The sequence below is a fragment of the Scylla paramamosain genome, chromosome 17 (assembly GCF_035594125.1).
Source record: "Scylla paramamosain isolate STU-SP2022 chromosome 17, ASM3559412v1, whole genome shotgun sequence".
NCBI lineage: Eukaryota > Metazoa > Arthropoda > Malacostraca > Decapoda > Portunidae > Scylla > Scylla paramamosain.
The window spans coordinates 486,771-500,273 of NC_087167.1; the positions used below are offsets into that span (position 1 = coordinate 486,771).

The 13,503-nt window shown below is 39.3% G+C and overlaps 2 protein-coding genes across 3 annotated transcripts; both read left to right on the plus strand.

The window, feature by feature from the left end:
- Nucleotides 1-1,455, plus strand: LOC135108281 (glutathione peroxidase-like). The gene is made up of 4 exons (XM_064019066.1): nt 1-199; nt 311-445; nt 641-784; nt 992-1,455. Exons 1-4 carry the CDS (start codon nt 32-34, stop codon nt 1,181-1,183), a joined length of 639 nt encoding a protein of 212 aa, XP_063875136.1. The 5' UTR covers nt 1-31; the 3' UTR covers nt 1,184-1,455.
- A 1,664-nt stretch (nt 1,456-3,119) lies between these two features.
- On the plus strand, nt 3,120-6,549 carry LOC135108282 (NADH dehydrogenase [ubiquinone] 1 alpha subcomplex subunit 5-like). Of its 2 annotated transcripts, none has more exons than XM_064019067.1 (3): nt 3,120-3,186; nt 5,013-5,174; nt 6,254-6,549. In XM_064019067.1, exons 1-3 carry the CDS (start codon nt 3,169-3,171, stop codon nt 6,419-6,421), a joined length of 348 nt encoding a protein of 115 aa, XP_063875137.1. In that variant the 5' UTR covers nt 3,120-3,168; the 3' UTR covers nt 6,422-6,549. The 2 variants fall into 2 exon arrangements, with proteins under 2 accessions (XP_063875137.1, XP_063875138.1); XM_064019068.1 differs by lacking the exon at nt 3,120-3,186 and adding an exon at nt 3,282-3,304.
- The last annotated feature ends 6,954 nt before the right edge of the window (nt 6,550-13,503 follow it).

Below are 13,503 nucleotides of genomic sequence, written 5' to 3' on the forward strand. Positions count from 1 at the left end.
ACTTGTTCCACACCGCCATTCGACACTTGCCATGGCGCGTCTATTACCGCTGGTGGCTGCCGCGGCCCTCCTGGGCCCGGCGGCCTCAACGATCACTTCCCGCAGGGAATGCGGTGAAGTAGAGGGTGATTTTTATCAGTTCTCTGCCAAAACACTAAACGGTTCACACACCGTTGCCTTTGAGGAGTATCGAGGCAAGGTATGTCCTGCACTCTCAGGGTTGTGCAAGGTGGTGCATGTTTGACTTTTCCTTATTCCCTCTTGCCTCACCTTCGTCCTTCCTTTCAGAGAATAATTTTGTTGTTTTTAGGTAGTGATGGTGGTCAACGTGGCCACCTACTGAGGGCTCACCATTCCCTCATACAACCAAATGAATGCACTGGCGGAGTATTATGTTGATGAAGACTTCGTCATCCTTGGCTTTCCATGCAACCAGTTCAATTTGGTGAGATTTTCTTCTTGGCATTCAGTTTTAATATGAAATAGTGAAACAATGGGTGCTTATCCAACAAATTAATTCCTGTAATGAATGTAGTGCCGCTGTATTGCAGCGATACTTCATCTAATATGATAGTGATTGTATTTCCTCCTTCCTTTACCACCTCACTCCTGTTCTGCTCGTCTGTGCTTCGCTTCACAGCAAGAGCCAGGGGTAACTGCCTCCGAAATTATGAACGGGATCAAATACGTGCGTCCCGGTGGAGGTTTTGAGCCCAAGATGACACTCTTTAAGAAGACTGATGTCAATGGGAAGGACGAAAACTCCATTTTCACATTCCTTAAGGTAAGTCTGGCTCATCTGTTCAAGAAGATACTTGTTTCAATCACTCTTTCAAGCCAGTTTATGGTGGTGGGATGATAACCCAGAAGGAATGACAGAATGAACAGAAAGTTAAGTGATTGTAGTGCGAGTAAAACTCATAGTAATGATACAATTTAAAATAAGTAGAAGACAATGGAGATATTTTGACATTCTTTTTTCTTCGTGCAGAGTGCCTGTCAGTACACTGACTCCACCTTCTCGTCAAGCCTCTTCTACGAGCCCCTCAGGGTGAATGACATCTACTGGAACTTTGAAAAGTTCCTGATCGACAAAAACGGAAAGCCTTACGTCCGCTACCACCCCTCCGTTATAACCTCTGGCAGCATCAAGGAGGACATTAACTTCCTACTCAACGCATAATGATGTTACTGAGCTGAGCGGCCTTTGGAAGCCATGTCGACGGTAGTGTCCAGTCACCTGCAGCAGCCTGTTTATGATGACGTCGCCGGAAACCTTAGGTGGGCGAAGTCTGAAGCCAGCAGGGGAGCGAGGACCTTTGTGCATTCTGTTCGTAGCTCCCCTGCTCGCGGACTGCTCAGGTGTGTGGTCCTATCGCTGGGCGGGGCTCTGGCCGACACAGTCTTTATTTACTTGCGTTGTAAATAAATAATAAAGATACATCCTTCAAACAATTAGTAACTTTATGATCAGATTTTTTTTTCCATGTGTGTGTGTGTGTGTGTGTGTGTGTGTGTTCATCACAAAACTGCTACATGCTACAGAAGTAATCCTACAAATTGCTGGCAGTCATAATACTCATTTATTTTTCGATCTGTCTCGGGACAGATCACACTCGCATTTGAAAAAAAAGCTCTCAGTTTTATAAAAGCACTGTTTTCAAAGACCAGAAGGATGGTCAGGCGGGTTCTGATGGGTAATTTTCCTATCATGGTGCAGAATTTTTGTAGAACTATCATTTCACTCGTTAAATCACCCTTGAAAAGCCTTACAAAGTCAGTCAATAAGAAGCTGAAGCGTTTACGAATATGACCCAGAGTCTATATCACATCCATCTGAACTCACCAATGCATATAAAATGTACATGATTGTATTACGATGTTCTACTAACAGTTAAAGATATGAAAGACACAGAATGGATATGAAGAAACAATGGGCGGGTAGGATTAGTACAGTGAACCAATGGGGTGGGTTGCCTTGGAAGTGGGACTAGGATTGGGAACAAATTATGTGCCTCGTTCTACACATGAAACTCGAACAGCCACACTGGGATGTAGGTGTTGCAAGAAATATAGAAGAGTATGGCTGTTCCAAGTATAATATAGATGCTTTGTATGGTACAGACGAATAAGACTGAAAGTGAAACGGATAACTTGGAAATGGAACAAAATAAAGAATCATTGTATTTTCTAATGATTTGTAAGAGGAAATCTGGCTAAAGGGAAAAAGTAAAGGTCCATTGAAGGTGCCAGTTCCTAAAAGAGTACAAAGGAACATAGCAAAAATTATGAGAAGTGTCTTGGAGCCTTCCTCTTGAAAGGGTTTAAGTCAAGTTGGCGAAAGAGACTTTGAGAGAGTATGGATTGGAACACATTTAGGAGACACACATGAAAACAACCCTGAGATACAAAGTCACTGTAAGGAATGAATGACACAAGACTGGCACGAGAGGCTTAGATTTATACCACCTGTTAATAATGTATGAGTGTTGTATGAGCAGGAGTTAACGACAGTATATAGTACACCATTTAAATTACAGTATCACTCTCTTTTAGTCAATTTTTCTAGTGTCTCAAAACTCGAGGCACCAAAAACCAAACAAATTTCCAAATATTAAATAATATTCTATTCATCCCCGTTATGCTCATTTGCAACAACCCCGGAACACTGGGCTTGCATTCTGAAACTCTTTGGACTCTCATAAGGACTATTTTCAAAATCCACAGATATGGTTAATCGAATTTTTGTGAGTGTTAATCGAGTCTCTCTCTCTCTCTCTCTCTCTCTCTCTCTCTCTCTCTCTCTCTCTCTCTCTCTCTCTCTCTCTCTCTCTCTCTCTCTCTCTCTCTCTCTCTCTCTCTCTCGCTTACTTTTTTCCCTGTCAGTGTCGGAAATGGAATATGCAGTCATTGATAGGGAAAGAACGTAAGAAGAGGTAATAACAATTTATATTAATAAAATGAGAACCTAACTGCAACGAAAACACAATATGATCATAAAAATCCTTCATTTGATAATAAATCGATAAAATAAACATCGAAACTAATGAGATAAAACGAAAATTGGACTAAGGAAGCTGAAATATAATATATGAAATGTGAAAGAGAGAAGGGAGAGGGAGGGAGGGATAGCAGGCCGGGAGAGTCAAATGAGCTCCTGAGGTAAACATGGCGACCAAGAAGCTGGTAAGACGCCTCTGCTCACTTTAATCTTTCCTAGCCCCCTGCCATGGGAATATTATTGCTCTCTGTAACCCGTGTGACTGTCGGAGCACGCGAACAGTCACTGTAATGGATATAAATGGTTATTACGATTCTCATAATGGTGAAAGCAGTGACCGGTGTTTTGTGCTTCTCTGGTATAACTCAGAGCTGATCATAGTGTTAACTGAGCTCTCATACTTGGTGTTCCTTGGTACTTTTCGCAGCTTTCCTGTATGCCTTTATTGAAGAAAAAGTACATTGTCATCTGGGTTTGCTTTTCATCAGTAATCCAGTGTGCCATTGCTGTTGTGTTAGTGTCGTGCAATTTCATTTAATTTTGTTGGCTATATTGTTATTTAAGTGCTATATACTATTACTGAACGGAAGTACATTGCTATCTGGGTCCACTTCTTATGAGTAATTCTGTCTGCTGTGATGTGCTGTTACATTTCCTCTTATTAGCTGTTTGTTATTGGGTAATTCTATATGGTATTAAAAAAAGGTACATTGCTACCCTAGTCTACTTATCAGTAATTCTTTATACTATTGCTGATATGTGAGTGTTTCTATATGCTATTACACTTCCTTCTATTGGCTCCTTCTGCCATTTAAATGGTCCTATATGGTTTATATCAGGGGTTCTCAACCTTTTGCAAGCTGGGCTCCCCAAAAACTGTTTCAATGCAGTTAGGGGCCTCCCTCCTCCCTGCTTCACCATAGGTAGATAGACAGACAGACAGCTGCATCTCCTTTGTACTAATAGCCAGTGAGTCCATGATTTCTGTTATTTTTTTCCCCTCCCGTCCAGTGTTTGCGCCCCCTTGGGAGAGTGTCTGCACCCCCGCCAGTTGAGAACCACTGGTTTATATATATATGGGCCCACTCTATCAAATGAGTTTTTTTATGTACTCAGTTATATAAATTGCTTCTAAATACTTTCTTATGTGAACTGGGTTGATGAGTTTAAAATTAGTGAAATATCCAAGTTTTAGTCAGTAAGGTAAATTTTCTGTAAAATAGCTCCTTAGTTCAATATACATACACGACCCAAGTGGGAAGCTTTGTAATGACCCAAACCAAAGTGCCACAACCACACGGGAGCACAGGGGCACCTATTGTATTGCTGAACTAATTATGTTAAAATTATTTTCATCTAGATGAAGTGTCATAGCTTAATCCTGCCGAGCAATCTCCAAATGTGAGTCTGCCATGCTGTGGAAGGAACATTTTATTTTTACATAGTTTATAAACAATACTACAGTGATTATACTTTTATTTAACTTTAAAGTATTAAACATGCTACTCACCAAGGTAAATTGTTTTTTCCTGGGAGAAAATGATGCTGTATAATAAGTGTGTGTGTCAGCATTTCTCTTTTCACACTGAAGAGCAACAGCTTTTTGGATCCTCTGTCATGGGACCAAACACTCACTTTTCCTCTGCTTTACACACTTTTTGAATTATCATTTTTGATGATTTGGTAATTTCCAAGCCAGTGCTCACAAATTTCATAACAGCACGGGATCTGGTTCATACATGTTTTACGTAGTGTCCAAGCCATTATTATGCATCACACTCGCTTCTGACATTAGCAGTCATCCACAAAGAAAGGAGCTTTTCATGTGTAAGGCTAAGAGGAAAAAGCCTTGTGTCTATCAGTTATTGCAGCCTGATGAAGACCACTAGGCATTTAACTCAAGACTTTTTCCCTGCTTAACCTGTGTGCGTAGACATGGAAATCAAAGTTAATGTCCTTGATTACCAATTTATTTGAAAGATCACCGCATCATGCCACTGTCTTCTTGCAGGTGACCGGTCTGACTGGTCTGGCAGTGGATGCCCAGCCCCACCACACACTAAGTGTCCTGTATGGCAAGATCCTCAGGTGTCTACAGAAGATGCCCCCAGATGCATCGTATCGCAAGTACACGGAACAGACTATCACAGAAAGATTCAACTACGTGAAAACAGTATGTATGAGATCACCATGTCCAGAATTACAGAGAGTTTGAATCTTTCTCTTGTAGAAGAATTAAAAGAAAAGGTTTAGACTAAAACTGTAAATGCATTAGCAAATTCAATTACTTTTTTTATTACTCTGATATTGTTTTCAGAAATACAGTAATCCCTCCATTATCCAGAGGCTCAATAACCGGACTTTTCAATATTCAGACATAGATATACCAGCCATCATTGTGACTCAAGTTTCCTGCCATGCATGCCTCTTTGGCCATTGTTACTCTCTGCAGTGATGCAGCACCACCCTAATGCCTAGAACTGTGTGAGTGTTTTGTCCTCACATCTGGCGTGGCACAGCAGTTCAGTGGTGGGGCACCACTGCATCATGATGCAGCACTGTGTGGCTGATGTGGCAGTGACATAGTAGTGAAATACCTTTCATTTATTTGTGTGTTTTCACAAAGTGGCATTGCTGCATAGTGTGACGCTGGCTTTTCTCTTCCACTTTCTCACAGGGAAGCCAGTTTGACAAGTGTTGTGTCAAACAAGGGGAGTTAGATCTTGAAAGATTTTGACACTTTCTATTAATGAAGAACAGGCACTTGTTTAGGTCATGTTGATACAGGTTGGTCCAGTTGGACAAAGCCTGTGTTAACTTGTACTGTACAGGAAATCAACTGTCAGGCTTGACTACTTTTACATTTTTTATGTATATATATGTGTATAGACCTTATTTATCAATATGATATAGAACTAAATTTTGATATGTAAAATATAAAAAAAACACAGACTTTATTTTTGTGTTTTTTTTAATGCCAACCGTGGGTTTTGATGGAAATTCAGATTCTTGCTATGAAGTTTTGCTGGCAAGCTGTGATGCTGATACACTGGATGCCGTAATGATTTTTTTGTTCAGTTGTTTCCATCTTTAACCATAAATGGTTCATATAAGTGTTTGTATTTAATTAACTTTATTGTAATCTGAGGCTTTCAGTCTTATGTCTGGTCTGAGTTATGTTTTTGTACAAAGGAAACAAAGGCTAACAGTGATGTTTGCTCAGTATTGCTTAAAATCTGTATTTCTTTACAGGAACCTGACAGAGAAAAGTTAGAGAAAGCATTAAATGCAGGTCAGCTGGAAGAAGTTATCAAACAGGCAGAAGGGGAGTTAACACTGGCACGGAAAATGCTTGACTGGAAGCCTTGGGAGCCCCTGGTACAGGAGCCTCCTGAGGGACAGTGGAAGTGGCCAATTTAAAAACAGGAAGGGGATCTTGTGTCTTCTTAATTTATGCTTGAATAGCTTATCCTTGCTAATAAATGTATATATATACAAATATTTCACAGTGAAATGTATATGAAATATAATTAATCAATTAAACAAAATTTTACTCAGCCCTAGCAATAACAGTGGTACCTTCTCGTTCATGGGAGAATAAGAACAGAATAAAATTATGTAACAGAGAAATGGTGCCATATCATTCATAGTTTTGTAGGTCAAGAAATGCTGCTTGTGTAGTGGTGTAGTGATTCATGGGATCAAATTCAAGTCCAGTCTGACTTAAAATGTTACCTAAATCTAACACCTTTTTTGGGTATGGGATTGGAGAGAGTTAAGTAATGCAGTATAGGATGGTAGGAGGCTGAGTTGCTTGAGGAGGTGGACTGTTTTGAGTGTTTGAAGTTGTATGTTGCTAGAGGTGGACGAATAGATGTAGTGGTGAAGTCTAATAGGAATGAAGAAAGAAAGATGTGGAAAGAATTTTTTTTTTTTTTATGTAGGAGGGACACCAGCCAAGAGCAACAAAACTCACCCCCCCCAAAAAAAAAAAAATAGCCCTCTGAGATCACAATTCCTGAATAGGGTCCAAAGTGGTAATCAAAAATTGAAGGATAAGTGTCTTGAAACCTCCCTCTTGAAGGAGTTCAAGTCATAGGAAGGTTGAAATACAGAAGCAGACAGGGAGTTCCAGAGTTAACCAGAGAAAGAGATGAATGATTGAGGATACTGGTTAACTCTTGCATTAAAGAGGTGGACAGGATAGGAGTGAGAGAAAGAAGAAAGTCTTGTGCAGTGAGGCAGTGGGGAGAAGGGGAGGCATGCAGTTAGCAAGATCAGAAGAGCAGTTAGCATGAAAATAGTAGAAGATAGCAAGAGATGCAACATTGCAATGATGAGACAGGCTGAAGACAGTTAGAGGAGAGGAGTTGATGAGATGAAAAGCTTTTGATTCCATCCTGTCTAAAAGAGCACTATGAGTGGAAACCCCACATACATGTGAAGCATACTCCATACATACAGATAAGACCCTCGTACAGAGTTAGCAGCTGGGGGGCATGAGAAAAACTGGCGGAGACATCTCAGATGCCTAACTTCATAGAAGCTGTTTTAGCAGAGATGAGATGTGAAGTTTCCAGTTTAGATTATAAGAAAAGAACAGACTAAGGAAGTTCAATGTAGAACAGTTAAGTGTCATTGAAGAAGAGAGGATTGTTGTCTGGAAGGTTGTGTCGAGTTGACTGATGGAGGAATTGAGTTTTTGAGGCACTGAACAATATCAGGTTTGTTGTCCCATTCTGAAATTTTAGAGATCAGAAGTCAGGTATTCTGTGGCTTCCCTGCATGAACTGTTTACTTTTTGAAGGGTTGGATGTCTATAAAAAGACGTGGAAAAGTGCAAGGTGGTATCATCAGCATAGGAGTGGATAGGACAAGAAGTTTACTTTAGAAGATCATTGATGAATAATAGGAAGAGTGGGTAACAGGACAGAACCCTGATAAACACAACTGTTAATAGATTTAAGAGAAGAACAGTGATTGTCTACCACAGCAGCAATAGAATGATGAGAACAGAAACTTGAGGTGAAGTTACAGAGAGAAGGATAGAAGCTGTAGGAGGGTAGTTTGGAAATCAAAGCTTTGTGCCAGACTCTTATCAAAAGCTTTTGATATGTCTAAGGCAGCTGCAAAGGTTTCACCAGAATCTCTAAAAGAGGAAGACCAAGACTCAGTAAGGAAAGCCAGATCACCAGTAGAATGGCCCTGAGGGAACCCATACTGGCAATCAGATAGAAGGTTGTGAAGTGATAGATGTATAAGAATCTTCCTGTTGAGGATAAATTAAAAAGTTCAGATGGGTAGGAAATTAAAGCAATAGGATGGTAGTTTGAGGGATTAGAATGGTCACTCTTTTAAGGAACATTCTGAATGTAAGCAAACTTCCAGCAAGAAGGAAAGGTAGATGTTGACAGAGTTGAAAGAGTTTGACTAGGCAAGATGCAAGCATGGAGGCACAGTTTCGGAGAACAACAGGAAGGACTCCATCAGGTCCATAAGTCTTCTGAGGATTTAGGCTAGTGAAGGCATGGAAAACATCACTGAAGAATTTTAATAGGTAGCATGAAGTAGTCAGGGGGTGGAGGAGAAGGAGGAACAAGCCTTGATCATCCATCCAAGGTAGAGTTTTTAGCAAAGGTCTGAGTGAAGAGTTCAGCTTTAGAGACAGATGTGATAGCAGTGGTGCCATCTGGTTGAAATAAAGAGGGAGAGAAGAAGAAGCAAAGTTATTGGAAATGTATTTGGCTAAGTGACAGAAGTCATGAGGGGAGTTAGATCTTGAAAGATTTTGAAACTTTCTTTTAATGAAGGAGTTTTTTTGCTAGTTGGAGAATAGACTTGGCATGATTCCAGGTAGAAATATAAAGTGCATGAGATTCTGGTGATGGAAGACTCAGGTACCTCTTGTGGGCTACCTCTCTATCATGTATAGCATGAGAATAGGCTGTTTTAAACCAAGGTTTGGAAGGTTTAGGTCAAGAAAAAGGGTGAGGAATGTATGCCTCCATGCCAGAAACTATCGCCTCTGTTATGCGCTCAGCACACAGAGACGGGTCTCTGACATGAAAGCAGTAGTCATTCCAAGGAAAATCAGCAAAATACCTCCTCAGGTCCCCCCAACAAGCAGAGGCAAAACACCAGAGGCACCTCTGCTCAGAAGGATTTTGAGGAGGGGTTGAAGCGATAAGACAAGATAGAAATATGAGATTGTGATCGGAGGAGCCCAACAGAGAAGAGAGGGTAACAACATAAGCAGGATTAGATGTTAGGAAAAGGTCAAGAATGTTGGGGTTATCTCCAAGACTGTCAGGAATACAAGTAGGGTGTTGTACCAATAGAGTGGTTAGAATTAGTATAAAAAAAAAGAAGGTTGTATAACAGAGTAGTGGTAGAACTGCATTTTATGAGAGCAGGAAATTGAATGCAACTAAGCTGAGCCATCTAAAGAACATGTGGAGTAATGCATAAAAATGGAGTGAAGAATGAGAAAGTATTAAGAATTAGCACTGGTTGGAGAGTTGGCTGATCAAGGAGAGCAGGTTTGGACACAGATAGAATGGAAGAAGAGCAACTGTGAAAATAACTGAATTAAATATGAGAGGCATTACAGTAAGGAGAAGGCCATAAGGGGAGTGGATAGAATGCGTGACAAGGGTGTCAGATGCACGAGGGATATCTATGGAACAAGATGGAATGGTCATGCATAATAACAAGGAATGAAGAGCAGTTGTACATGCATTAGTAGTGATGTAGCCTTGATAGAAGGTTCCCCACCTCATCTCATCTGATGGGATGGTGTCCTGAAGTGTTCCTATCACAGCAAAGCAACATTAACTTGTGTTATGATAATTAATAGTCTGGCATGACAGGTAGAGGCTCACATGGAAAAAGTTACTCATAAGATCTCTGTAATTCATGGTAAAGCACAAGGATATGAAGAAAATGTAAGTAGGTCATGAAGATAGAACTTCATTGAGAATATCACTAGAATATCAATGGCATTTAATACAATAATTTTTTTGGCAACAATTACAGTAATAAATGCTTTTATCTGATATGTCAAGAACAGAGTAGTTGCCAGCAGTGCCAGACTATTTGCTACTGTATGTGATGAGCAGCCTTTACCACCACACAACAATGCCCCACAGAACCTTAACTAAAGCCTATGACTACCTGATGTAACCAATAAGAGCATGTAATTCTTGATTTATTTATGGTTGTAATCAATCTCAAAGACTCTTCTGCTTATTTTTAGCTTATGATGACTTATTCATGTGGCATTCATGTTTTGTTAACACAGTGAACCATGGCACACTGAAGCTTAAAATAGAAGGGAATCCTTTATCAACTGAGCAAGGTATATTACTACTTCTGACATTAGGTGTATTACTTTAGTCTTGTGGTCAAGTTCATCCCATGTAGTTGTGCTATTATTGAGTTAGTACCTTCTCTTTAGTGGTTCAGTGCTTTCCTTTCATTGGACATAATACCGAAAACATTTCCAAGCTAATCTGAGCAACAAAACCCCTGTGTTTACACAGTTTGTAGAATCATAATGGTGAGACCTTAAAGAAATGGTGGAAAATCAAGACCAACACAAGTAAGAACCATCTCTTTGCATTAATCCTGATTTTGTCATGTCTTGTTTAACATATGGACAGCATCTTGAAGGAGCTTAATATTAGAAGTGCCTATCACCATTATGAGAAAGGAGGAAGAATAGTATAAATTAAGAAAAAGGACCAGCTTGCCCATGCACACTACTGACTGGAGGCAAAGTAAGTTGAAGGATGGGGAACTGATGTGATTGGCAGATGTTTCAAAGACAAAAGGAAGCAAGTCAGAGAAGGTGATGGCTGAAAGATTAGGATTTGTATGTGATGACCTGTCACCTGAGTTTAATTGCTGGAAGTCTGCTATTTGCCACTTTTTCAAGCAATCACAGAATGGCTGTAAAATACTTATGTTTCCAGTCAACTTTGTCTTTGACAGCAATCACACTGGGGATACCTGGGAGGTCAATTAAGCTTATGCAAAGGCATAATTAAAAAATCCTTCCTGCACCACTATGGATGGAGGTCAAGCTTCTACAACTCCACAAATAGTGAAGAACTACCTACTGGTATTATAAGCCAAGAATGTCCACACAAATAAAAGATCCCACTTATGTTCATGACACATAAATCAGCAGACATCTACATGCAAGAGTTACTTTGTTGCTTGAGAAACAACAAAGAAATTTTATTGTAAACTATAACCATCCCCTTTGTTTGTTGTCATATCTAAGGAAGCCATACATCAAGATTCAAACCATTACATTACACAAAAATTACAATAAAAGTACAATACTCAATTATGAATCATATGGTGGCAAGCAATCAGCTGAATGGAAAAATCATATAACTTAATCAGACCAACTGGAGGCAATGCAATTCAAGTGAGTGAGAATTACAGAAGCAGAAAAGATGAATGAATAATAAAGGCTAAAAGAAAGCTGGTAGACTATATGATATGATGGGAATATATGATGAGTAAGCTATGAGGATCCTAGAATAAGGAAAGAAAGGAGTGATGAAGGTGTAAAAAACCTCAGGAGGAAGACCAAGTTATAAAGGTGTAAAAGAACTTGAGAAGGAGACTGAGTTACGATGCAGCAGTTAAGAAAGGGAATATTTACTGCCACCAGGTAATCAATGGATGAAAACTTAAATCTAGGTTTAAGAAAGAGATAGGAAGAAATTGGTTCTCAAATAGAGTGGTAGATGAGTGGAATGGACTCAGTAATCATGTTGCTAGTGCTGAGACATTAGGGAGCTTTAAGAGAAGATTAGATGGGTTTATGGATGGGGATGATAGGTGGAAATAGGTAGGTATATTTCATATAGGGACTGCCATGTGTAAGCCTGGTCACTTCTTACAGCTTCCCTTATTTCTTATGTTCTTATGTTCTAAAACTTGCACCTAACTTGGATACATAGCATAATAAAATACTTCCACTGGTTCATTTGGACATCAGCTGCTGAGTTTATGAGCGCCTATAAGGAGGATTCACTGACTTGTTGGTTCACTTTTCACTGCCGTACCTCATGCTATAGCTCACTATTGTCTTTATTCTTACATTTATCTTTCAGCCATCGCTTTTTAATGTGATCAACTTCATTTCAATCACTGCCTCTAGGTTGAATGTATAGTGTGTGTGTGTGTTACTTGCTGAAAATTATTTGTTGCTTGAATGAGGAGGCCTCCTTACTTCTCTGTAAACCTTTTTTAGTGCTGCTCATGTAGTCTTCCTTATTTCTTCCATACTGATGTTCATATTTTTCTTCGCAGTTTTATAGTGTTTGGGTTTGTCTTGGGCAAGTTTTCTTCAGTATTAGTCCATAAAGGTCTTGAGTTATTCTTATATGCTAACTTCGCTGTCTTCCATTCTGTCTCTTCCATGTTCCTGTGTGTGGTCATCGATCATGTTTTTCCGTGCTCTCAAAAACCAGTCCATGTTCCTTTACTTCATCTTTATTCACTTCTCTAGTGTCATAAGCTATCCTCACTAGAATATTAATGTATTTTCAAGAATATGCCTTTCCTTGTAAAACTCTTGGCTCACTGGCATTGGTCTCTTACAAAACTTTTTATTTGTTTATTTATTTATTTATTTATTTATTTATTTATTTTTTGTTTATTTGTCCCTTACAACAGGGATGGCCAGAGGAGTATGTAATGTAGGTAAAATTTTGATCAAAAATTTTTTTTTTTATCAACTAAAAGAATATTGAGAGGGGTTACACCCTTCTCCTATCACTAATAGTTAAAGCTCTATCTTGTTTTTTTTTTTTAATAATCTGATAGATGTCAATGAAGATTAAGGTTTTCTCTCCACACATACGGTTAGGCATTAGCTTTTTTTCTTTCAATACTACTTACCAATACATAGTCAATGTCTTATGTTCACTGTTCCTCTTATCCTTGCATCCTTACAAATATCCCTCGTTTCATCATGTTATTTTCTTTTATCAGTTATTTTTAATCTAGTAGATACAATAAAATGTTTTTTTATTTTCTTCAGACGCTCCATATCCTGTACCAGCTGAGTGACGCAACATCAGGTAGTGCCCTTTATTTCTACACTCAAATATGTCGAAATTTCTCCGCTTTTTCTTTAAGTTACCTAACGAACCACCTCTTCAGGGTTTTCTTTGAGAGAGAGAGAGAGAGAGAGAGAGAGAGAGAGAGAGAGAGAGAGAGAGAGAGAGAGAGAGAGAGAGAGAGAGAGGTTGGTTGATGCTCTCTCCGCTCCTTTCACTTCCTTCCACTTCGTATGCCTTGTGACAATATAGCAGGAATTAGCAGGAGCTTCTCAGTAACGTTCATCATTTTATTCACCTGGTTTTTAAATCTCACAAAGCTTTCTCCTTCTACCCTGTACTTCGGTCTCATAAATATCCGTAATTCTAAAGTTCCTCTCACACATTTTACGCCTCAAAATTACTTTTTTTTCATACAGG

What these genes read in the sequence shown, in the direction of transcription:
- LOC135108282 (XM_064019067.1), top strand. An exon ending in GATTCAACTACGTGAAAACA is followed by an intron (nt 5,175 to 6,253) that starts GTATGTATGAGA and finishes ATTTCTTTACAG; the next exon opens with GAACCTGACAGAGAAAAGTT.